At 39.5% G+C, this 27,287-nt stretch overlaps 1 protein-coding gene across 4 annotated transcripts; it reads right to left on the bottom strand.

The window, feature by feature from the left end:
- Window positions 1–3,257: 3,257 nt before the first annotated feature.
- GINS1 (GINS complex subunit 1) lies at window positions 3,258–27,287 on the bottom strand. Of its 4 annotated transcripts, none has more exons than XM_023731361.1 (7): window positions 27,172–27,287; window positions 22,383–22,447; window positions 19,146–19,244; window positions 18,478–18,568; window positions 10,533–10,649; window positions 6,837–6,911; window positions 3,258–3,586 (listed from the first exon to the last, which is right to left on the bottom strand). In XM_023731361.1, the coding sequence occupies exons 2-7, from the start codon at window positions 22,415–22,417 to the stop codon at window positions 3,518–3,520; spliced, it is 486 nt and encodes a 161-aa protein (XP_023587129.1). In that variant the 5' UTR covers window positions 22,418–22,447; window positions 27,172–27,287; the 3' UTR covers window positions 3,258–3,517. The 4 variants fall into 4 exon arrangements, with proteins under 4 accessions (XP_023587129.1, XP_023587130.1, XP_004376463.1 ...); XM_023731362.1 differs by having other exon boundaries at window positions 27,097–27,287; XM_004376406.2 differs by lacking the exon at window positions 27,172–27,287 and adding an exon at window positions 27,011–27,161.

Consider the following 27,287-nt stretch of genomic DNA (forward strand, 5'->3'; position numbering starts at 1 on the left):
CTCTGTCGGCTCTGGAAGAAGGTCCTCATCATCATCAATCTTCCCCCAGACTAGGAGATTCTCTGCACAGGAACCTCGGGTCTAAAGGATGTGCTCTGCTCCCGGCACTGCTTTCTTGGTGGTATGAGGTTCTCCACTCTCTACTTGCTTCTCTTTCCTTGTATCTCTTGTAAGATAAAAGGTGGTGCAGGCCACACCCTAGGGAAATTCCCTTTACATTGGATCAGGGATGTGACCTTAGTAAGGGTGTTATACAATCCCACCCTAATCCTAACATAAAATTACAATCACAAAATGGAGGACAACTACACAATACTGGGAATCATGGCCCAGCAAAATTGATATACACATTTTTTGGGGAATATAATTCAATCCATGACACTTCTCTAGCTCCAATTTCTATTTCTCTTTCAAAGTGGTGACACTGGTTGTAGAGGATTTGTGTTCCCTCAAAAGTCCTAACCCCCAGTACCTGTGAATGTGACCTTACTTGGAGATAGGGTCTTTGCAGATGTAATGAAGTTAAGATGAGGTCATACTGGATTAGGTGGGACATAATCCAATGACTGAGAGCTCTGGTGGCGCAACGGTTAAGGGCTCAGCTGCTAAGCAAAAGGCTGGTGGTTCGAACCCACCCAGCGGCTCTGCAGGACAAAGATCTGGCAATCTGTTCTGGTGAAGTTTACAGCCTAGATGCTTATGTACAACCAAACACCTCATGGGATTTGGTTCCTTGGTTTGGAGGTTTATGGTCATGCTTTCATGGGACATCCCAGTTAATTGGCCTAATAATGTGTTTAGTGCTTCTGTTCGACCTCCTAGTTCATTGTGTGGTTCTTGGGGTCTTACAAGGCACAATTGGTTTCTGTCTGCCTGGAGCAACAGAAGAAGGAGAGTCAGGAACCAGAGCAGGAAATGAAATGTGTGGCTAATTGCCTCTTTGAACAACTGCCGCCTTTGCCATGAGACCAAAACTGGATGGTGTCCAGCTACCATTACTGAACGTTTTGATCAAAGATTCTATAGGAGAATCCTGATCAAAAGAGGGAAAATGCAGAACAGAATTTCAAATTATCATGGACTCTAGACTTTCTGGAGCCATGGAAGCTGGATGAACCCTGAAACTACTGCCCTGAGATAATCTTTAAAACTTAAACCATTAATGTCCCCCATACTCTTCTTAAACAACAGTTCACCTTAATAAAGAATGTCTGCCTTGAGCATTTTGCTCTTTTAAGAACTATCTATATGTGATCAAACTGACAACAGTAACTCAAAACATTAGATAGGAAACCTAGAGGGCAGTGAGTTCATGTTAATGGGGGCGGAACAACTCAGAAAAGGTGAGAATGGTTGTATAACTGGAAGAATATAATCAATATCACTAAATTATACATGCATAAATTGTTGAACTTGTGTTATGTTCTGCTGTGTATATTCCCAACAATAACAAAAATAAATTATACAAAAAATTATAGACAATAGGACAGGGTTGGCATTCTAAGTTCCTTATATTGTTTGTGAAAATGATAGGGACATTGATTAAATCTAAACTTTCTTTAATCATATATGCTAACAATTAACCACCAAAATAACACAAATTGAATGTACAATTTCCAAACAGGTGAAGGGAGAAGCAAAGAAGAAGAAATGGGAAATAGAAAAATCATAAAAGAAGATAGTAAAAATAAGTCGATTTATCAGTAGTCAAAAGAAATATTAAATGACTATAAACTCTGCCACATAAGCCCAAGAAAAAATATACCACGTTGTTCATTACAGCATTGCTCATAATAGGAAAAAATTAGGAACAACCCAAATGCTCATACTTAGGGGATGAGATAAATATTAATTGTGGCATATTTATAAATTGGAACTCTCTAGATGAGTTAAAATGAATGAAGTTGATATATATATATATATGAAATTGATTATATGTATCAACAGGGGTCCAAAAAAATCTGTTGCCATCAAGACGATTCCCACTCACAGCGACCCTACAAGACAGAGTAGAACTGCCTTATAGGGTCTCCAAGAAGTGGCTGGTGGATTTGAACTGCCAACCTTTTGGTTAGCAGCCAAGCTCTTAACCACTGCACCACCAGGGCTCCAAGGGCCCTAAAATATAGTAATAGGTGGGAAAAAATTGCAGAATGATATATACAATATAATGCCATTTATTTAAATTGTTTAAATATTCAAATAATGGTACATATTATTTTTAAGAGTTAAAATATAAATCATGGATGGGAAGGATACACACACATCCTTCTGGGGTCGGGGAGAGAGGAGAAAGGACAGGGCTGCGAAGAGAATTTCGATTGTACCTTTAATGTTTTCTTTCTTTAAAAACTCTGAAGCAAATACAACAAAAGGATAACCATGTTTTATTCTAGGTGGTGGTTTATAATATTATTCTCTGTAGTTAATATTTAAAATATTTCATAATTAAAAATACTGTAGACAAAAAAAAAAAAAATTAAAGCCTAGAAAACCCTATGGGACAGTTGTACTCTGTCACATGGGGTCGATATGAGTTAAAAATCGACTCAACAGCACCTAACAACCACAACAACAATCCAGTGATTGATGTCTTTACAAGAGGAAATCTAGACACAGAGACACACAGTGAAGAACGCCATGTGACGAAGGCAGCAGAGACTGGAGTGATTATCTAGAAGCCAAGGAACACCAAGGATAACCGGCAACTAACGAAGCGAAGAGAAAAAGGCATGGAAGATCCTCCCCTAGAGCCTTCAGAGAGAGCAAGGCCCTGCCAACACCCTGATTTCAGACTTCTGACCTCCAGAACGGTGGTGAATGAGTTTCTGTTGTTTTAAGCCACCTCGGTTGTGGTAATGTGTTATGGAGGCTGCAGGAAACTCAGACACTGGTGTTCACCCCACAAGCTCGCAGATGGTCACACGCCGGGCTAGCCATTACTGTGGGGGAACGGGCAAAACCCCACCATGTCCTTTCTTACTCTTTTCCCAAGTCAGACAATAAAGTACTGTGATTACACGTTAAATACATACTGAGAGGTTTTATAGACATCATCTCCCCTTGTCTGTGTAACCTGGTAACATATTCCAGAATTTCTGGCTCCCTGGCTTGTACTGATCACAATGCCACAGCATTCCTGACAACACATTGCCAGAAGACTTCACAGATCACCAGGGTCTACCTTCTCCTGTACAGCCAAGTGCAACTCTCAGTATTTAAAAAACAGATTCATATGTAATAAACGTTGGCTTTCGTTAAAAAAAAAAAAAAAAACACATAATAATGGTATAGGAATGTTATAATTATGGATAGATTGCTGCAAAAAGGAGAAGGAAATCCTATACAACATAAAAAACCAAAACCTCTTAAGGGTTAGCAAGTGATACTCTTTAGCCAAGTATTCCTGGTTGTATGTAAAAGATGTCTGTAACTTTTAAATCAAAGAGGTGGGAGGAGGGGTACAGAGACAGAAGTACAGACGTCTCAGTGAGCTGGGCTCCATCTCAGTGTGCAGCTATGATAGCACGTGCTCCAGAATGCCTTGTCTGATTAACTGTTCACACTTCCAACGAGGCAAAAAATGCTGTGGAGAAAAATGGAGAAGGGAGAGTGGAGAAATTACTGGCAACAAATTTCTTAAATTACATTTTACATCAATAAAAAGCAGCCATTAATTACTTATTTTTCAAATTCCAAAAGCTAATCAAATAAAAGTTAAACTTACTATATTTGCTGTTTTAACCAACTAAAACTGACGCCACCTAGAGCTGTACTGAATTCTGAATTTTAATCAGAATGATTTAAATGAATTACATAGTTTGCTTAAGTTAAATTCAATAAAAAACTTCTGAATTATATTAAGCATTTTCCCTACTATTTGTATTTTTTATTTATGCACAGAAAAATCCAGGTAGGTGAGATTTTTGGACAACTGTAATGTAAGTGGTGTAACAGTTCACTATGAAGACCAACAAAAGGAGCGTCTTCTCCATTAAGCCTTTCCTAGATTTGAGTCTGAGCGTTTATTCTTTTACAACAACAACAGCGGCAACATTTCTCCTGTATTTTTCAATGATTGAAAGTATTTTTTAACCTATAATGTGTAGTGCTGTCACCTACTGCATGTGAAGACGCTCATGTCAGGGCACCAGCGAGTTGCTAGCTCGGTCTCTGTGACAAGAGGTCACCGCACTTGTTCTGAACTGGAGAAAACCACGAGAAGCGTTCTTGTCTGGTTCCCTCTCCAAACAGAGGGATTAAAACAAAAGTGAACATTTACTAAACTCGGGAGTGGGGAGGTGCGGGAAGCAAGGCAGGAAGACTTTCCAAGCTCACACGTGACAAAGAAATGGCAAAAAAGGACACACATGGGTAAAAACTAAAAGCAGTACATTAGAAAGTAAAGGGCAAATAACATAGAAAATAACTGCAGCAAGAGAGATAATCAACATTATTCAACGGAGGAAAACATAAGTAGAACAGCGCTGTGCACCTCAAGGTCCTTCCTCACAAACTTCAGAAGTCTTTATCTGAGAGGCTAGTGATCAAATTCTTCCAAACCAGTCACCCAGACATATGGTCTAAGGACTGCTGTCTAACTTGTTAACTGAATTTTACAGAAGGCCTTAAAGTGTATAAAGTAAACCACACTGAGTTATTCATTTAACAGTTATTCTAATGCCTTTATTAAAAAGAGGATAGTTGTCTTCTGGACAAAAAGAAACCATGTCTGCAATATTGACAAGTATAAAAGAATCTATGGTAAGGTAAGAAAATGTCCCAATTGATATTCTCCATTATGTAGGTGATCTACACCATAGGTTCTATAGAAAATCCATTTTTAGATACGGTCAGACATTTTAGCAGCCCCTTAATATCAACTATAGTTGATTATGTTTTTAAATTTAATTTTCCATTTTTCTAATTGAGGGTAGGGTGATACCTGACAGAGTTAAGAGCATCACCAAGAGGAAGGTTCTACATGCCATGGTCCACAGAGAAAATGACTGTCCAGCACGCGCCCTGATGGAGGAAGGGCTCAGTGGGGGTTTCACCTACCCCAGCTCCAACCCCCCAAGGGCTGAGAATCAGTATCTCAGCACACTGGTGGAAACATCAGCCATAACACTTGGAAAAGAAACTCAACCTCAGAACCGTGTCTGGATGAGATGATGTTTCCTCCTATCTCGCTTTATGAGAAGTTTTGTTCTTATGAATCAGAGCTAATGCTAGGTCCTCCAGAAATATAGATTTTTATGACAGCATTAAGGTATCATCTGTTTTCTATTCACTGGTGTCCTACTTCTAGGAGGGTACTTGGGAGGGAAATTTGTGCCTTAACAATCAAAGATCTTAGGACACCCTCAAAATCTATCTGCTTAAAAATAATCTTTTTTTAAAGCTCCAAGGGTACTAGTAAAATAGATCAATTCACCCTCTTAAAGAAACGGACCAGGAACCACATTATCCTGAAGCCTTCTTTTGTTCCACAGCATAACTAAAGTCAACACCAATAACAATGTCCAAAAAAACCAAACCCATGGCTGTCAAGTCGATTCTGACTCATAGCGACCCTAAAGGACAGAGTAGAACTGCCTCATAGGGCTTCCAAGGTATGCCTGGTGGATTTGAACTTGCTGACCTTTTGGTTAGCAGCCGTAGCCCTTAACCACTATGTCACCACAGTTTCCAAAAGTAACAGGGTCATTAGACACTAGATGGTTGGTAACAATATGGGAGGCAAACAAGAAAGAAAGTCTTCATTAGGTTCTTTTTTCCTCCAATATTAAGACTACAGAAAATTGGAATAGGATAAAAATAAATTTAGCTTTTGGTTATATAGCAACTAATGTGAATTTGAAGATTTCTATGGAAACAGTAACTATATTGAGATACTTTATAAGTAAAAATTTAGCGTAAGTTACAACCTCACAAGTTTAATCTTTCTCTATTAAATTTTTATGTTTATATATTGTTACGGATTAAATTGCGCCCTCAAAAAATACGTGTTGTAAATTCTAACCCCTATACCTGTGGTTATAATCCCATTTGGGAAGGAGTTTTCTTTGTCAGGTAAATGATTCTTTGTCAGGTAAATGACTATAAGATGTGTCTTAAGTCAATCTTTTTTGAAATATAAAAGAGCAGACTGAGCAAGCAAGCAAGCAAGCAGAGATGAGGGAAAATAAATGCCAAGCCACATGAAGATCACTCAGGAACAGAAGCTCAAAAGAAACAAGGACCCTCCTCCAGAGCTGACAGAGGCAGAAAGCCTCCCCCTACAGCCAGCACCCTGAATTCAAAGTCCTAGCCACCTAACTGTAAGAAAATAAATTTGTTAAAACCACACGTGGTATTTCTATTATAGCAGCACTAGATAACTAAGACATATACTACTTAGAATTTTTATCGGTATCACTATTTGTTTGCTAAAGAACTTGCATTTACAAAATGAAGTATAAGCTGAAAATGAGTGCTTAGTACCTATTTTAGAAATTAGTAATTCACAGAAGCAGCTTAATCCGAACAGTTTAACAGCTTCTGAACAATGCTCTACTACTTAACCATTGTGATAATTTCTCTGGAAAATGCTTAGTGTTAAATACAAGCAATATGTTAGTAAATTATTTAACCTTTTCTTACTATATATGCAATATTTGCTTCGTGTCTTAATACTTAGAAAAAGTACAAATCAAGGTGATCTATATTAAACATAATGCCTAACCTATAAATGATTATCACAAGGTGGTATTTATTTTGCTACTAATTCCAACATTTCCTTCATTCAACCCTCTTACAAAATTTAAAGTACTGCATTTTAAGACAAGAAATACCTGACTGTTTTTTTTCAATACAACAGAAGTGCCATCATCAACTTCAAATTCTCCATAGTCTCTCAGACACCGCACCTGAAAGGAAAATCTGATGTTTTATCTAAATCATTTTTCAAGTATTTATTGACCATAAAATAAATGGGGGTTATATAAATACCTGCACAGTAGAAGTACTATTTTTTTTTTTTTTTCTCCTCTGTGTACTTAGGACTCCCTACTATTAACCAGATGTTTACTGTGGTATTCTAATGGTCCCAACTGCTCTGTCTGGAAGGGGAGGAGGAACAACAACGAAATCTCCAAGTGTATGTGTGTATGTTGGTCATGGCAGCAAGGAAACCCGGGAGCTGGGTAAGAGGAGACAATATAGTTGGATCCTTTCCCCTCTGCAAATTCTGAAATATTAAGTAGATGAAATAAAAATGAGGGACATGATGGTGGCAACCAGCAAAGAAAAGAGAATGTTTTATCTCACCTTGTCTCCTATAGCTCCCTCCCATAAAGCATCAATATATAAGAATTGGAAATAACGTGAGTCTGAAAAGTTTTTGTTTTACAAAGAAAGCATCTTCCAATCTCCTTTGATATTCAGACTCTTGCCCACAAAAGACAGATGCGGTCTCATGTTACAAGACTCAGAAGAGTTCTTAGTGGGAGGGAGGATGCAATAAGGCAGCTTTTTTTTTTTATTGTAATAAAATGATCATAGAATTTACTTTTAACCATGTTTAAGTATACAATTCATTGACATTAATTACATTCACCATGTTATGCAACTACCAAATCCAAACCCAACCCAACCCACTGCCGTAGAGCTGATTCCAACTCATAGCGACCCCATAGGGTTTCCAATGCTGTACGTAAGTCTCTAGGGAAGCAAACTGCCACATCTTTCTCCCATGGAGTCGCTGGTGGTTTCGAACTGCTGACCTTTCCGGTTAGCAGTCTACTGCTTTAACCACCGTGCCACCAGGGCTCCTGTACAACTACCACCACTGGTTGAGACTGGAAGACTCCTTGAGACTACTGCCCTGAGATAACTCTTCAAATCTTGAACCAAAACTAATCCCTGAGGTCACCTTGTAGCTAAATAATAAATTAGCTTCCAAAATAATGACTATTAAACATAAGTACTGTGCTCCTTTAAAAAATCACCTATATGAGACCAAACAGTCAACAATTACTTTAAAACAAACATGAGAACGTAAGGGGGCAGGAAAACTAGATTAACAGAAATTGAACAACCATGATGGAAATGAGAACGTTCACACATTGTGAAGAATGTAACCAATGTCACTGAACAACTTGTATAGAAATTGTTGAATGGGAACCGAAACTGCTATGTAAACTTTCACCAAAAACACAATAAAAAAAAAAATGTCATTAGTCATTAGGGAAATGCAAATCAAAACCACGAGATACCACTTCATACCTACTAGCCTGGCTACTATCAGAAAAACGGAAAATAATATGTGTTGGTGAGGATGTAAAGAAATTGGAACCCACATCCATTGCTGGTGGGAATGTAAAATGGGGCAGCCACTGTGAGAAAGTTTGGTGGTTCCTCAGAAAGTTAAAGAATTACCACATGGCCCAGCAATTCTACTTCTAGGTATATACCCAAAAGAACTGAAAGCAGGGACTCAAACATGTACTTGTACACCAATGTTCATTGCAGCATTATTCACAATAGCCAAAAGCCAAACTCGGAAAGCAACCCAAGTGTCCATCGCAGATGAATGGATCAACAAAATGCGGCATATCAATACAATGGAGTATTACTGAGCTACAAAGAGAAATGAAATTTTGATACTGCACAGTAAGGATCAGCATGAATCGAACCCTCAAAATGCAGAGACTGACCCTGTCCTTACATTCCTACTTCTCGATCCTTATCGCCAGCTGCTCCTGCGGCACTCTCTCCGACCCTAGCCACCTAGAGCTAGGTCAGAGCTCACAAGATAAAATGACACGGTCCTTCTGACTGCCAAACAGGCAGGCAAGAGCCGCAAGTTTGCGGAGTCCACATGACACCGAAACTTTCCGACCTGCTGGCTGCAAGTTCGGAGCTGGTTTCCAACTATCCTTTCAGGATGCCAGCTGCAAGCTCGGGAGTCCACTCAACACCCTTACTTTCTGACCTCCTGGCTCCTACGGGCCCTCTGGGTTTGATAATTTGATGGAATGACTCACAGAATCCACAGAGAGTATACCATACCTACTACTACAGATTTATTACAGCCTAAAGTTAGGGATACAAATGAAGAGACACACAGGGCAAAGTCTGGGAGAGTTCCTAAAGGATGCACTACCCTCCTGACAGCAAATGTTTTCATCAACCAGGAAGCTCTCTGAGCCTCCGTGTTTAGAGCTTTTTCTTGGCCAGGCCTGCAGGATAGGCTAAATCACGATGCCTCCTGAGGCTAGTTGGTATCACCTCCCAGGTGAGTCTTTTCTGATTTGGCCAGCACCCACTCACCAACACACATTCTCAGGCATGGCCTAGAAGTCCCAGACCAAGGCACCTCAGTTACTCTAAGGGTTATTTCTCCAGTGCCAAGGACAAAGGCCACCTTACTTAGGGTAAAACTAGGTCCTTTATCCCACGGATACATGCTAAGACATGGATGAACCTTGAAAACATTATGCTGAGTGAAGTAAATCAGACATAAAAGGACAAATACTATATCATCCCATTTATATGAAATACCTAGAACAGGCAAATGCATACAGACAAAAGTTTATTAGCGGTTATCAGGGATTGGGGAAAACGGGAGGAACTGGGGAGTTATTACTTAAGGGATATTGAGTTGCTGTTTAGGGTAATGAAAAACATTTGAAATAGACGGTGATGAAGGCAGCACAACAGGGTGAATGTAATTAATGTCACTAAATTATACACTTAAAAATGATTAAAATGGCAGATTTTTTGTTATGTATATTTTACCATAATAAAATTTTAAAGAAAAGGGGGGAAAAAAAAGCTAAACATTTACAGAGTTCCAAAGTTAAAACTTTTACAAGGTACATCCAGAAAACTTCAGTTGTTCCATGCTGTTTCCATCATCCCCCTATAGGTAACTTTTTGTGTTTGGTTTATGCCTCCTTTCTTTTTGTAAAAAAATTATATATTTTTTTAATTGTGGTAAAAATATATGTGACAAAACATTTGCCAATTCAGTATTTTTCACATGTACAATTCAGTGAAATAGGTTATGGTCTTCATAAACATGCAGTCATTACCATTATCCGTTTCCATCATTATCAGAAACTAAGTGTCCCCTAAGGGAAGACTCCTCCTTTTCCCTCTCCCTCCCATCCCTGATAACTACTAATGAACTTTGGTCTCTATACATTTGCTTATTTCCTGTAAGTGGGACTATACTATGTTTGCCCTTTTGTAACTGACTTATTTCACTCAGTGTAACGTTTTCAAGGTTCATCTATGTTGTAGCATGTATCAAGGCTTCATTTGTCTTTATGGCTGAGTAACAGTCTATGTATGTATGTACTACGTTTTGTTAACCATTCATCTGTTGATGGACATTTAGGTTGCTTCCACCTTTTGGCTATTGTGAACACTGGTGTCTTCCTTTTTTAATATAAACTATTATATATTCATATATTCCCTTCATATATAAAAGGTAGCATAACACACACATTGAATGAAAACCCATTCTGAAGCGGTAAACTTACTTCAATATATAGGCTTTTTGGAGGCTTCATATCCTGTGTAACATCCAAACCTTCCTCTCCTCCCAATGATCTCATATAAGTAGCAAGAGACTTTTTATAACGATTGAACCACTCCATCTGAAAACACAAAAAGGTCATTTCACCAAGTTACAAAGAAAACAAGCTTGCAGAAATTGTGTAATCATTCCTTCAAAAACAGCACATAGCCCCACATAGATCATGAGTGTGACCATCCATTCATTTCTACAACAAACACTACTAGTTGCCTTCTATAAGCCAGGCAATGGTCTATGTACTTAGGATGGATCCTTCAAGAAAACGGACAAAAATTGTTGTTCTCACAGAGCTTACAAACCGGCATATTTAATACAGACCTAGAAAACATTCAACCAGAAACAAAACCATGAAAAATACAGTTCCAGAATTATGATCTCTTTAAATTCTTTGTGGACTCCATTTCTGAAAACTGTAAAACATTGTTGAGAAAACAATACAAGTGTCCATTAACTAACGAATGGATAAACAAAATATGGTATATCCATACAACAGAGTATTATTCAGCCATATTTTAGAATTAAGTTCTGATATGTACAACATGGATAAATCTTGAAAACATTATCAAAATGAAAGACACAAAAGGCCACATATTTTATGATTCCATTTATATGAAAGGTTTATAATAGGTAAATCCATAAATGTAGAAAGTAGATTACTAGTAGCCAGGGGCTGGGGGACTGGGAGGAACTGCTAATGGTAGGGCATTTCTTTTTGGGGTAATGAAAATGTTCTGAAATTAGATGGTGATAATGAATGCATAACTCTGTGAATATACTAAAAACCACCTGACTGGACTCTTTGCAAGGGTGAAATTTATAGTATGTAAATTATATCTTAATAAATCTGTTAAAAAAAAATTGTTGAAATTAAAAATATACGATGCTGATAGATTAGAAGATTCAATGTTCTAATAATGTCAATTCTTGCCAAACTCATCTGTAGATTCAACTCAATCTCAATCAAAATCTTGACATTTTTTAAAAATGGAACTTGACAAATTGAGTGTAAAACTCATATGGAAATGCAAACAGCCAAAAACAGTTGAGATGCTCTCGAAAAAGGAGAACAAGATGAGAAGGCTTGCTCTAGATGTTATACAGTTACAGTAATTAAAACAGTGTGGAACTGGTGCAAGAACAAATAGACTAATGGAAAAGAAGCGAAGGTCCCTGTCATGGATTGAATTACGTCTCCCCAAAAATGTGCGTATCAATTTCGCTGGGTCATGATTCCCAGAATTGTGTGGTTGTCCTCCATTTTGTGATTGTAATTTTATGTTAAAGAGGATTAGTGGGGAATTGTAACACCCTTACTAAGGTCACATCACTGATCCAATGTAAAGGGAGTTTCCCTGGGGTGTGGCTTGCACCACCTTTTATCTTACAAGAGATAAAAGGAAAGGGAAACAAGCAGAGTGGGGAACCTCATACCACCAAGAAAGAAGCACCGGGTGTCCTTTGGACCCAGGGTTCCTGCACAGAGAAGCTCCTAGTCCAAGGTAAGACTGATGAGAAGAACTTCCTTCAGAGCCAACAGAGAGAGAAAGCTTTCCCTGGCGCTGATGCCCTGAATTTGGGCTTGTAGCCTACTAGACTGTGAGAAAATAAATTTCTCTTTGTTGAAGCCATCCACTTGTTATAGCAGGACTAGATAACTAAGACAGTCCCCATCCCTCCAAAATGCACATATATGTGGACACTCAATTTATGACAAAGGTGGCACACAAAGCAGTGGGAAAAGGAGGATCTTTGCAATAAATGGTGCTAGGTCATCTCCATATCCATATTCAAAATGAAACTTGACTCCTACATTATACATAAAAATCAATTCCATTGTAGATCTCTTGGTAAAAGGTAAAACAACATAACTCCTCAAGGATTACACAGAAAAATATCCTCATAACTTTTAAGTGGAAATGATTTCTTAAATTAGACACAAAAAACTAACCATAGAGGAAAAAATTGGTAAGTTGGATCAGCTGAATAATCTGGAATTTTTGCTTATCAAAAGATGCCATTAAGAAAGTGAAAAGGGAAACCACAAAGTGCAGAAAATATCTGCAACACACATAATTGACAAAGGACATAAAAAAACAGAATTTATGAAGAAATCCTACAAATCAATAAGAAAAAGACCCAAATGTTCATGATCTTATAAACAGACATAAAGTAAAAAAATGAATTAGTCTTGAACATGTACTTCACAGAGAGAATATCTACATGGCCAATAAACATATAAAAAGATGCTCAGCCCAATTAATCATCAGTGAAATGCAAATTAAAATAAAAATGAGATACCACTAGATACTCTCCAGAGTGGCTAAAAATAGAAGGACAGACAATGTATGGGAACAGATATGGAGCAACAGGAGCCTGCATATCCTGCTGATGGGAAGGTAAAGGGGACAACCACTTTGAAAAGTTATTTGGTAGTATCTAGTGAAAATATACATACCCTATAGACTAAGCCAGTGGTTCTCTATGTTCTCTACCGAGGCGATTCTGCCTCTCAGGGCACATTTGGCAACATCTGGAGACATGTTTGGTTCTCACAACTGGAGTGCGGTGCTACTGGTATTTAATGGGTAGAGGCCAGGGATGCAGCTAAACACCCTACAATGCACAGGACAGCCCAAAATGTCAACAGTGCTGAGGTTGAAAAAGCCTGTATTTGAGTGACCATATAATTTATGTTGTTCATATAACTTATTATAAAAAGAGTTTAGGACATTTTTAAGAATGCGAAGAGATATTAATAATTATGCCAATTAACAGGATACAAACCATAACTAACAACATACAAACTCCAAGATAAGCTAGATAACTGGGATCTTCTAAAAATTAAACACTTATGCTCATCAAAAGACTTAACCAAAAGAGTAAAAAGAAAACCTACACACTGGGAAAAAAATTCTTGGCGATGACAAATCCGATAAAGGTCTAATCTCTAAAATCTACAGGAAAATTCAATGCCTCTACAACAAAAGACAAATAATCCAATTAAAAAATGGGCAAAGGAAATGAACAGACACTTCACCAAAGAAGACATTCAAGTGGCCAACAGACACATGAGGAAATGGTTGCGATCACTAGCCATTAGAGAAATGCAAATCAAAACCACAATGAGACACCATCTCACCCTGGCATTACTGGCACCAATCAAAAAACCAGAAAATGACAAATGTTGGAGAGGCTGCAGGGAGATAGGAACTCTTATGCACTGCTGGTGGAAATGCAAAACAGTACAACCATTTTGGAAAACAATATGGCACTTCCTTAGAAAGCTAGATATAGAAATATATGATCCAGCAATCCCACTCCTAGGAATATATCCTAGAGAAATAAGAGCCGTCACACAAATAGACATATGCACACCCATGTTCACTGCAGCACTGTTCACAATAGCAAAAAGATGGAATCAACCTAGATGCCATCAACAGATGAATGGATAAACAAACTATGGTATATACACACAATGGAGTAGTATGCGACGATAAAGTACAATGATGAATCTGCGGATCATCGTACAACATGGATGAATCTGGAGGGCATTATGCTGAGCGAAATAAGTCAATCACAAAAAGACAAATATTGTATGAGACCACTATAAAAACTCATGAAAAGGTTTACACACAAAAAGAAACAATCTTTTATGGTTATGAGGGAAGGGATGGGTGGAGATGGAAGAACACTAAATAGATAACAGATAAGTGGTAACTTTGGTGAAGGGTAAGACAGGACACAATACTGGGGAAGCCAGCACAACTTGTACAAGGAAATGTCATGGAAGCTCCATAGACACATCCAAACTACCTGAGGGACCGAACTGCTGGGCGGAGGGCTGTGGGGACCATGGTCTTGAGGAACATCTAGCTCAACTGGCATAACATAGTTTATAAAGAAAATGTACTACGTTCTACCTTGGTGAGTAGCGTCTGGGGTCTTAAAAGCCTGTGAGTGGCCATCTAAGATACTCCACTGGTCTCACCCCATCGGGAGCAAAGGAGAATGAAGAAAACCAAAGACCCAAGGGAAAGATTAGTCCAAAAGAGTAATAGACCATAACTACCATGGCCTCCACCTGACTGAGTCCAGTATATCTAGATGGTGCCCGGCTACCACCTCTGACTGCTCTGACAGGGATCACAATAAAGGGCCCCAGATAGAGCTGGAGAAAAATGTAGAAGAAAATTCTAACTCACAAAAAAAAGACCAGACTTACTGGCTTGACAGACTGGAGAAACCCCGAGAGTATGGCCTCCGGACACCCTTTTAGCTCAGTAATGAAGTCACTCCCGAGGTTCACCCTTCAGCTAAAGATTAGACAGGCCCATAAAACAAAACGAGACTAAAGGGGCACACCAGCCCAGGAGCAAGGACTAAAAGGCAGGAGGGGACAGGAAAGCTGGTAATAGGGAACCCAAGGTTGAGAAGGGAGAGTGTTGACATGTTGTGGGGTTGGAACCAATGTTATAAAACAATACATGTACTAATTGTTTAATGAGAAGCTAGTTTGTTCCGTAAACCTTCATCTAAAGTACAATAAAAAAAAAAATTATGCCAAACAACAGGCATAAACTCAAATATATGGTCCCTCTACCAGCAATTCCATGCCCAGGTATATACCAGAAATGTGTACTTATTACCACATGTACAAGAAGAATGTTCATAATAGCAATGGTCATCACAGTCAAAAGTCAGAAATAGGATCAACTATCAATTGCAGTCTCTTCTTAGAATAATACACAGCAATGAAAAGAAATGAACTATAGCTTACACATCAACATAGTAGAATCTCAAAAAATATGTTTAGTGAAAGAAGTCGGTCACAAAATTATAAATACTGTGTGAACCTATTTAAAGTTCAAAAAATGAACAACACTATAGTGTTTAGGAATGCATGCTTAGGTGGTAAAATAAAATTTTAAAAAGCAACAAAGTGATTAGTCTCCTCTCAGGAGAGTGGTGACCACTGGACAGGAGGAACAAAACTTTTGGGGCTGGGATGTGTTATTGCTTGACCAGGGTATTTCTTAACGATACATCATTAAGCTGTATGACTTCGTTTTGTGCACCTGTACACACACATAAGTTAGACTGCACAATACAAATGATTAAACGGGATTAAAAAGGATTAAAAAGGGATGTATGCTTAGATGGTAAAACTGGTATATTTTTTAATAATTAAAGAAAAAAAAAGCCTGCAGAAAAAGTTATAACCTAATAACTTAAGAATTAAAAAAAATAAGATATTGAATTTTTTGTTTAATTGCATTTAATTCTGCATTTATGTGAATTTATAAAATGCAGTTAAGTTTTGAATGAGGTTAATCTTGTCTAACATAAGTAAATGAGTCTGTACACTATGATCTCCCCAAACTAAAAAATATAGTACTTGCAATTGCATTCTTTATGGTTGTAGTGTTGGTACAACACTTATATACAAAAAATAAAGGAATTACAGTGAGGGGAAAAAAAGAAAATTTAGAAAATTTCTAACTTTAGAAATTGATAACCAGAAGAATGTGGTTAAGAACCTCTAGACGTTGCCACTGCACCCACGTTCTATGATAAAGAAACTATAACTCATAACCAGATAGGGAATTTCTAAACTAGAAATAAAAAAATATGAAGTACGTTGCAATGATGTAACATAGTTAATCCTCCCTAAATTGGCTTGTCACATACATGACATGATATACACCTAAGTAAGCTTGTCCCATACATGATATGACAGAAACCTCCCTAAGTTGGCTCAGCACACACACGATAATGATAAAGGAATTATGACATTAAATTGTATCTCTGTAAGGTGACTTGAGACTCTAAAACCAAAGCAAACCCATTCACATCCAGTCGATTTCGACTCACAGCAACACTATAGGACAGAGTAGAACTGCACCATATGGTTTCCAAGGCTGTAAATCTTTATGGAAGCAGACTGCCACATCTTTCTCCCATGGAGAGAGGCTGGTGTGTTCGAACCTCTGACAATTCGGTAGGAGCTGAGCACTTCAACCACTGCTCCACCAGGGCACCTTCAAGTTGTAAACAATTCCCTAACTGTCGACATTAAAGAAAAAAAAAGTGACACACTAATAGTCTTTGTTAAACGTGATATCACCTAGCCCTTATCGTGTGAGGCCAAAGTTAAAAATTCACATACGTATAGTGAATTTTGGTTCACACTCTGACTCTCTCTAAAGACCGAGAGCTTGCAGAGACTCTGCCTGCTGTCAACTCTGGACCCTGTCTACAAGGGACCTCCACTGAGTTCGAGCTGTGGTCAAGCCTTCCTCCCGAGACCTCTCATAAAAGTGTCTGAAGTCTAAAGATTGGGACTAACCATTAAAATAACATTGTAATTGTTAATTCTGATTCTCCAGTTTTAACATGAGCGTCTTGAGGTCTTACTTGCGTGCTTTGCCATGACTACCTTGCAATAAACTAAATAAGTTTATGCATGACAAACCTGAGCATTTCTTTATCTACGTTTAATCTACTAATTATCTACTAATCTACTGACTATTTAAATTTTAAGATAAAATCCTACAGGACATATACTAATCTAAAATACCGTATGAGAAAAATCACTGCAGCTACTGTCCTTAGAGAAATAACATGGTGTCCTGTTCATTTCACTGTAATAAACAAGACATATCCCAAAGTTCAATTAATATAAGTAGTTTCAGGCACAAAGACCGTGGAAATAAGAAATTGAAAACTGAACTACTAACATATAATCATTCTGCAGTTACCCTGAAAGTCTGAGGTAGAGATTAGTCATGTTTCTCCAGAACACAGACAATGAAAACAAAGCAATGAAACTTAGTTTGTTAGCAAGTAGACCGCCATTTTAAAAAATGTACAGAAGCTCATGGCAAACACACTGAATGCTTGCTTTCCTAAATGATGTACTATGCTAAACTCATGTAATAACCATTAGCATTTATCAATTACATCCTGTCCTATGCTGTGTTCCACATGGGCAGCCTGAATCACCCTGTAAGGACCCTGTAATAGGAGGTACTATAACCCCATTTTGTAAATGAGGGAATTAAGTCATAGAGAGATCAGGTTACTTGCCCAGGATCAGAAAGCAGCAGAAGCGGAGTCAGGATTTGAACCCAAGTCTGGCAGACTTCAATCCTATGTCCTTAAATATTGGGCTAGCGTGTACCTCAGTGACAGGACAGATCAAGTTTCATTACAAATATTCATGCTGATCAGGAATGTACGAATACATTTTATGGAAAATCTCTAAATAATGATGCCAGTTTTTTAATCCCACTGATGAATTACTAATAAATAAATAGGACCCTTTATTTTGTTAATAATAGAATTGAGCCCTGGTGGCGCAGTGGTTAAGAGCTCGGTTGCCAACCACAAGGTCAGCAGTTTGAATCCACCAGCTGCTCCCTGGAAACCTTATGGGGCAGTTCTACTCTGTCCTATAGGGTCAGCATGAGTCAAAATCTACTCGATAGCAACTTTTTTTTTTTTTTTTTTTTTGTATTCCTTTCCCAGAAGGAGCCCTGGTGGCACAGTGGTTAAGCACCCCGCTGCTAACTGAATGGTCAGCGGGTGGAACCCACCAGCCGCCCCGAAGGAAAAAGATGTGGCAATCTGCTGAGGGAGAAAGATGTTGCAATATGCTTCCGTAAAGATTTATAGCCGTGGAAACCCCTATGGGGCAGTTCTACTCTGACTTGACAGCAATGGTTTTTTTTTTTAAATTCCCCATCACGATAAATACTAAATACAGTTCAAAAATGCTGAAGTCACTGTTAAAATCAAAAAGAAAAATACCAATAAACACTATTACAGGACAATGCCAGAACCTCAGCATTTTTCTGAACTCATGAACGTGAATAATGGTGCTGACTTACTTCTTCGGCAGACATGTGAAATCGTAAAGCATTTGGCAAGACACTGCCATATTCCCACCTGAGTGCTCTGATTCGAAGTAACCGGTCATACCTAGGAGAGTAAGACGGTGTTAGACAGCACAAGAAGAATGAAGGGATCAGAAATTGCTCTATCAGGAAAGATTCAAGACTCAACACCAACCAAGCTGTCGTGTCTGGACTTAAGACATCTTTGGGGCAACCAGAAAATATGAGTCTGGACTGGATTAATGCCACTGAGGCATTGTTGATTGTGGTAAGCATGACAAGACAGCAGTTATGTGAGAAAAGATCAGAAAGGCCCTTATTTCTTAGAGGTGCATGCTAAGTATTTAGTGGTGAGATGTTACAATGCTTGGTATTTGCTTTAAAACAGATTAGCATAAATAAATAAATCAGGGCAAAATGTTAAAAATTGTTAAGTCTATTTGATGGCTCCAAGGGGTTCATTATATCATTTTTCCTGCTTTTGTGAATGTTGCAATTTTTTACAATAAAACATTTTAAAACTAGAAAAAAAGATTTAGAGTGTTTATAGAGAGAGAGACAAATCTAAGATCTCTTGCTGTCAACTTGAAACTTAACTGGGAAACCACAAGGAAAACTCTCCTTTGTCCCCTGCCACTGCAAGCAAATATGGAACAGCTTACAGGTATGCTACAGTGCAGCGTCGATTTCTTAACAAAGAACAGTGTCGAAATTTGATGGTTGGTATCAAATCACTTCGTCCATCTGACTTTGCTTCGTTCCTGGTAAGAGCATTTAAAGAGGAAAAGGACAAACACGCACATTTCAGAGTAAGAAAATTTAAATCAGATTTTTTTTCCGATGATATTTTTCAAAGCCAACTAACCACGGACGTACATGCCCATTTTTACCCACTTGTGTTTAACAGTTAACCTAAGCAAACTGTGCCTGCTTCATTTCAGAACTTTTATTAAAATGTTAAAAGATAAAAAAAACAAAGCCAAAAGTTAACTAACTTGTCTAAGATGATACTATACCAGATACATTTCATTTAACCATTTGGCACTCTGCATTTTTGCATGCTGATAGATCTCTATTATTTCCAAAAGACAGACATCGTGTTTACACTTCTGGAATTCGTTTATCATGCTGGGGTAAGAGACAAGCCTAACATCACATACCTAACAGTATGGTCTTACATCATGTTTTTATTACACGTAGTACTCCTCTTTTGGTGGTACTTCCAAATCCTTGCTATGATAAAGTAAGTTAAAATGGAGTCAGTATGGTTCTTCACTCGTTCAACAAATATTTGCTGATCCCCAACTATATTTATGTGCTATACTTCAGTTTTATTCACACAGACAGGGAGAAAATTTTGGTTTCACCCTATAAAACGCACATCTCCTTAGACACTAGACAGGCATCACATTTTAAAACCAATTCACAGAATGAGTAAGAATCTACTTTGGAGTTTTTAAAGCAACTGGATGAATACAAAAAGGATTCACCCATGCTCCATTCCAGGCACTGTACATGCACATCCCATCCTGTCACGCCTTCTAGCTCTGTTCTGCCACCCTATGAGTCAGATTTATTCTCCATTGTACAAATAAAATACACCCACCTAACACCAAGTACTTTATTAAGTACATAAGGATGTCCTTAAAAAAAAAAATCACATTTACACATGGGTAATTAAAAAGGAAAAGATTTCTTCTGACAAATAACTAACCAGGAATTGATAACAGTGATTGTTTTCCCAGGACACCCAGAGGATGGGGGACAGAATTTTGAATCATGAATTTGCAAATGGTACAAATACAGGGGAATTATTCCTTCCCCTACCCTCCAGGACCAAGGCCTGCTTTGCTACCTCTGAAATATTTCTCTCACCTGTTCACTGTTTGCCTTCTGTCATTACTCCAGTACGGGTCAATCTTCTACCACCTGGGTGATGCCAACAGTCTCCTGACCAGTGGGCCTCCCTCCACTCTTAGCCTCAGTCCACATGGTGGCCAGACTACCTAAAACATAATGTGCCACCACCCACCCACAAACTCAAAAATCTCGAGTGTCACTTGTGCCCCCGCTAAACCCCAGTCACACTGGCCTTCCTCTGGTATCAGTTTCACGAGCATCCTGTCCTCTCTCATAATTCAAGGCTGTGGCAGACCTGTTCCCTCTGCCCTCAATGCTTTCTCCCCACAATTATTGCCTCGCTCAAACCTGCTTCTCCTCAGGCCTTAGCCAAAACATCTCTTCCTTGGAGAGAACTTTCCTGCCTTTCAGTTTGTCATGGATTGAACTGTGTCCCCCAAAACATGTATATCAATTTGGCTAGGCCATGATTCCCAGCACTCTGTGATTATCCACCTTTTTGTCATCCACTATGATTTTCCTGTGTCATAAATCCTATCACTATGATGTTAATGAGATGGATTAGTGGCAGTTATGTTGATGAGATCTACGAGGTTAGATTGTGTCTTAAGCCAATCTCTTCTGAGATAAAAAAGAGAAAAGCAAGCAGAGAGACAGGGGACCTCATACCACCAAGAAACAGAAGCGGGGGGAAGAGCGAGTCCTTTAGACTCAAGGTTCCTACGCAGAGAAGCTCCTAATCCAGGGGACGACTGATGACAAGGACCTTCCTCTAGAGCTGACAAAGAAAGAAAGCCTGCTCCTGGAGCTGGCGCCCTTAATTCAGACTTCTGGCCTACTAGACTGTGAGAGAATAAACTTCCGTTTGTTAGAGCCATCCACTTGTGGTATTTCTGTTATAGCAGCACTAGATAACTAAAACACAGCCTAAATTATGTCTTCAATTTGTTTTTCTCTCACATCACTCTGTTATTTTCCTTCACAACAAGTATCCCAAGTGTAAGTAGGTTTTTTTGTCTATCCGTATTTAATATCTGTCTTCCCCCCTACACTGTGAGTGCCATGAGGGCAGGAATCTTGACTGTGTGGCTTACCAGAGCCACTCATTGGCACGTTAATTGTTTAATAAATATTTGTTGGTTGAATGGATGAATGGCTTGGGGACCAAATTTTAGGATATTTATCTCACATTTAATGCAAGGTTCAGAACCTGTCACTTACTTCCCCATTTTGTTTGTAAAGATTTTTCTCTATCTATCCTCAAACATAGCAGTTGGAAATGCTCCTATGGTTTTGTGTTCTATAAATCTTATCAGCATGCCACTGACTTCTGTATCCAAGTAACTGAAAAAACACTGTACCTAACAAGGCCAAAGATGAAACCACATGTCACAGAGTCAGACTTCTGTCTAGGTTAAGGTCCTGAAAACCTCAACTTTGAACCATTACCTAGTACTCTTTCATTGGTACTTTTCACCAAGTCATAGGACCCTATTAATTTGTCTTACAACCCAAATTTTCCATTGTGCAAATACCATGCTCGGCTCTTAATAAGTCTAGAGCCCTCCTGAGCTATAGCCTTTTGCAGCACTAGTTCTCAGTAAACTCCACGCAAGCTACCATAAATCACTGCTGCTCCTACAATGTTTACAAATTTCCCATTCTCCCTTTACCAAATGCACTAAGGCATCTATTAGGAGCCCTGAAGGCATCTATTAATGAAGACAAACAGTGAAAATGATGTATGTATTCCACTTTGGTAGGGTTTTTATTTGCTTAAGTCTCGTCTCTTTAATTCTGCCCTAATTCCTCTCAAGTCATATCAGTCAAACAAATATTTATTAAGCATTCTCCTTAAGGATACAATAATGACGACTACAAATCCCTCTAGTTCTGTGCTACTTTGTATGCTAGAATATAATCAAGTATATAGAGAATTAAAAACAAACAAAAAAAAACCCAAAATATGATACAAGATTATCTGAGTCAACATCTTCTTTCTTAAACGGTTTTAAAATATCAATCTTATCAAAACTTACACATCAGACTGGTTTTGTTCATATAAAGCTTTCATCTCTTCCAGAATTTGCCTGAGTCCATCCTCCTAGAATATATAAACTGATATTGATATGCATTCATTAATTCCCCAAAGCCAACTGTATCTGTACTATATTTATCCTTGATTTATATACATAAAAAAAAAACAAACCTGTTGCCATCAGGTCGATCCAGACTCATATTTATATATCTCATCAAAAATCAATAGCCCTATAGACACAATCAAGCATGACGAAAGTACATAAATAATTTATTATTAACTGAAAAAAAAAAGGTCTTAAAAGGTTACTACCAAAAAAAAGGAAAAAAGGAACAGTATTTTGCTTTGTACTTCAAGAATAAGAAAAGGCCAAAGGAGTTTTTCCTACTATCCACCTTGAGGCAAAATTTTTTTTCCCTTGGAAGGATAAGACTTCAGAATTTTGAAATTCATTAACTGTTAAACAATAGGTTTGTCAACCATCTGAAGAGAAATCAAACCAAACTCGTTCCTGTCAAGTCGATACCTACTTATAGAAACCCCACAGGACAGAGTGGAACCACCCCACAGGGTTTCCAAGAACGGCTGGTGGATTTGAACTGTCCACCTTTTGGTTAGTAGCCAGCTTTTAACCACTGCACTACCAGTGCTCCGTCTGAAGAGAAGTGACCCCATATACTTTTAGAGCCAAAATACATGCATTAGCAAAGACGTTTTGGCACTACTGGTATAATTACAAAATCAACTACTGAATACTGCTCAAATACAAGGAAAGATACTGTTCCTGGTGAACGAAGAGCAACTTTTACCTTCCTTTCATTAGCTGGTTAAAAAAAAGACGATGAATTGGCATGACACAGCTTATAAAGACAATGCGCTACATTCTACCTTGGTGAGTAGTGTCTGAGGTCTTAAAAGCCTGTGAGCAGCCATCTAAGATACTCCACTGGTCTCATCCCTTCGGGAACAAGGGAGAATGAAGAGAACAGGATACAAGGAAAAGATTAGTCCGAAGGACTAATTGTCCACAGCTACCAAGGCCTCCACCGGACTGAGTCCAGTACAGCTAAATGGTGCCTGGCTACCACCACTGACTGCTCTGACCAGGATCACAACAGAGGGTTCTGGACAGACTGGAGAAGGATGCAGAGCTTAATTCTAATTCACAAAAAAAAAAAAAAAGACCAGATTTACTGGCCTAAAGGAGACTGGAGAAAACCCAAGAGTATGGCCCCCAGACACCCTTTTAGCTCAGTGGTGAAGTTACCCCTCCGAGGTTCACTGTTTAGCCTGGGAGTGGACAGCCCTGTAAAACCAAATGAGACTAACGAGGTACAGGAGTCCAGTGACAAGGGCCAGAAGGCAGAAGGGGACAAGGAAGCTGGTGATAGGGAACCCAAGGTTGAGTAAGGATATTGTTGATGTTTTGTGAGATTGTTAACCATTGTTATAGGGCAACATTTGTAGTAACTGTTAAATGAGAAACTATTTTGTTCTGTAAGCCTTCATCTTAAGTGAGAATAACAGCACAGTTGGAAGAGCGTATTCAATGTCACTGAACTGTGTATGTAGAAATTTTTGAAACGGTGTATCTTTGGCTATGTGTATTTTCACAAAAAAAAAAAAAGAAAGGTTGAGAATTTAGAAGGTTAATATGTTGTGGGGTTGTTAACCAATGTCATAAAACAACATGTGTACTACTGTTTCATGAGAAACTATTTGTTCTGTAAGCCTTCACCTGAAGTACAATTAAAAAAAAAAAAAAAAACTCTGAAAAAAAAAAAGACCATGATTTATTAGAATTCAGTTAAATATTCCCCTTGTTTAGCAAGTACTGTTTTAAATAAAAAAACCCTTGTGCAATTAATAGATCTGCAGGCATATAAAAATCTAGTGAGAAGTAGTTTCACAAAATATACACGAACTTTCAGGTTTAAATTTTTATCTCTAGTGGGAATCATATCTGTCCTGTGCCCCCACCTTAGGCTGTAAGCCCCTAGGAGCCTAAGATAATTTTCCTAGAGAAAATTACCAGTTCTGGATATAAAAAGTAGGTGATCATGTCAGCTTAGCGACCATAGCACCTAACCACGAGATATTCTGGAATGAACAAGGCAGACCTGTACACCTGTGGGATACCAGCTAATCAGCTGACTCTCCTCTCTCCAGGGGCAGGTTCTTGAAAGCCTGCGTGGGTGGCGGGCCTGTTCACCCTCAGACCAGTCCTCCATCTTCTGCTCCATTTGTGTCAGAGTAGTCCACCCTCACAGGTGAGTCTCCCAGGCTGCTGAGTTACCTGACAAACTGGGTGGGCTCATCAGTGGAAGGCTCTAATGAGACAAAAGGTGCTCCACCAAACTAAGACCTAAAACAGGGATTAATTTTACAACTTCTAAGACCCGCCTCTGGTGGCACAGTGGTTAAGACTTTGGCTGCTAACCAAATGGTTGACGGTTTGAATCCACCAGCTATTTCTTGGAAATACTATGGTGCAGTTCTACTCTGTCCTATAGGGTCACTATGAGTCAAAAACAACTCAACGGCAACAGGGTTTGGTCTTTTTTTAAGACCTGCCTGAAGAGGAGCCCTGGTAGCACAGTGGTTAAAGTACTCGGCTGCTAACCAAAAGATAGGGGGTTGGAACTCATTGGCCACTCTGTAGGAGAGAGATGTGGCGGTCCACTTCTGTGAAGACCACAGCCTTAGAAACCCAATGGGGCAGTTCTACTCTGCCTAGAGGGTTGCGATGAGTCAGAATCGCCTTGACAGCAATGAGTTTGGTTTTGGTTTGGTTAAGAACCACCTCTGGCCCCCAAAGGTCTCAGTGGTAAACCAACACAGCTATCTCAAAATACTTTTTCAGTTTAAAAGAGTGCTAAACTCAGGGTTGAAGGAGCTGGGTTCCAAGGCCACCCCTGTGTGGCAAGCTACTCTGCCTCTGTGGGCCTGTGTCCTCACATGTACCATGACCCCTAAAGTCTCCAACCACAGTGTGGAGCCATATTTTTGCACCTACATACCCCCTGCATTCCAGCATCTCTAATGAACTTTCCACCGCTGTCTCCTAACTTTTTAAATGAAGTAACTGTTTTGAATTTGAAAGAACAATAGACTGGAATCTAGGAAACCTGTATCAAAGACTTCCAACATGCCCTGAGTTCAGAGAGATCTCTTGAGTCACAATTTCTCCTGGCACAGTTTCCTCATCTGTAAAACGACCTAGTTGTTGGACTAGGTGCTCTTCAATTTTTAAAACAAAACTCATCACCTTCTCAAAACACTCTTCCTCCTGAATTCGGATGTAGATGATGCCTCACCCACTTCTGAGTGGGGACTCATCCTTCTTGGCATGGCTCAAATGCCTCCCCCCTCCTCTGCTCCAGCTCACAATGGCATTTCTCCTTTATCCTCCTGGTCTACACTCTGTGGTTTCACTCACCACACTGCATTCTGTTCATCTGTTTTCCTGCTCCTCTTCCTGACATCCACACAGTAGCTGCCCTGTGATAGTCTACTATAGCATTTAGAGTGCAGGCTCTGGAGCAAGACTGCCAGAGTTCAAATTCTAGCTCTGTCCCTTACCGACTATGTCATCACCCGCAAGTTACTTAATCTCAAGTCTCCCTTTGTATGTCTGGAAAAAAGGAAAATAACAGCTTAGACGTCAAAGGAGAGACAGTGTAGGTTAAGTGCTTGGCACTGTTCCTGGCTTGTAGTCGTTGTAGAAAAATAATCATAACAGTAATAGTAGTTAACAACAGCAGTACTAGCAGAAACAGCACACCTTGACTCAGCCCTCACAGCGTGCCAGGAATTGGTCAGAGCACCAACTCATTTAACCCTCAGGAGACCATGACTTCGTCTCATATACTTTGGACATGTTATCACGAGGGACCAGTCTCTGGAGGACACCATGCTTGATAAAGTAGAGAGTCAGCGAAAAAGAGGATGACCCTCAACGTGATGGACTGACACAGTGGCTGCAACAATGGACTCAAAAAGATAACGATTATGAGGATGGCGCAGGACCACACAGTGTTTCGTTCTGTTGTACACAGGGTTCTGTGGTGCACCTGGTGGCTATAAGTCGGAACCGACTCCACCGTACCTAACACCACCACCATGAACTGTGTATTATTATGATCATCATCATCGCCACTTTTGCAGATAAGAAAATTTAGAGCACAGAAAGCTCGAGTAGCTGGTCCAAACTGACCCAACAGAGCCAGAATCTCAGCCTGGCTTCAGAGGCCTACCTTTTAATCACTACATTTCGCTGCCTGAAAGCGCAAAAAATGCTAATTTATCAGGCCATCATTAAATGTTTTGGTTACACAAAGGAACAGCAACAAAGCTAAAATGGAAAAACACTAAAGGAGATAGTCATATGAGGAACTCAAATCGCTGAGCGGTATACACCAATGTTCTCTTTTTGCTCCTGTATTTTGTCATGCTGTGGTCCAAAATTGGCGCGATGGGAAAGTAAACCCTCCAGGAGAGGCATTCGTAGAACCGCGCGAAATCGGACCTGCCCAGGCCCCGCCCACCCCGAGCTCTCCCCTCGGCCCCGCCCCCGCCCCACCCCTCGACAAGCTCCATCCCCCTATTCTGCTCCTCTCCCCCCCTCACATTAAAGGCGGGGAGCTGCCCTTCCGGCGTGTGGTGCAGCTCGCGGATCAGCTCCATGGCCTTTTCACAGAACATGGCGGACGCACCCTGGTCCCGCGGCCTCGTCAACCGCCCGTTCTCAAGCCAAACGATCGCCGGACCCTCAGTACCCTCACTCCTACCGTTCCCGTTCCTTTAGCGCCTGCTCTTCGCTTCCGCAACCGGTCCGCGTTTTCGCGCTAAACACACACAACCAATGGGGACGCGCTACTGACCCCCGGCGGCCTATGGCGGCCGA

This window comes from Trichechus manatus, unplaced genomic scaffold (assembly GCF_000243295.1).
Source record: "Trichechus manatus latirostris isolate Lorelei unplaced genomic scaffold, TriManLat1.0 scaffold00042, whole genome shotgun sequence".
Taxonomy (NCBI): Eukaryota; Metazoa; Chordata; class Mammalia; order Sirenia; family Trichechidae; genus Trichechus; species Trichechus manatus.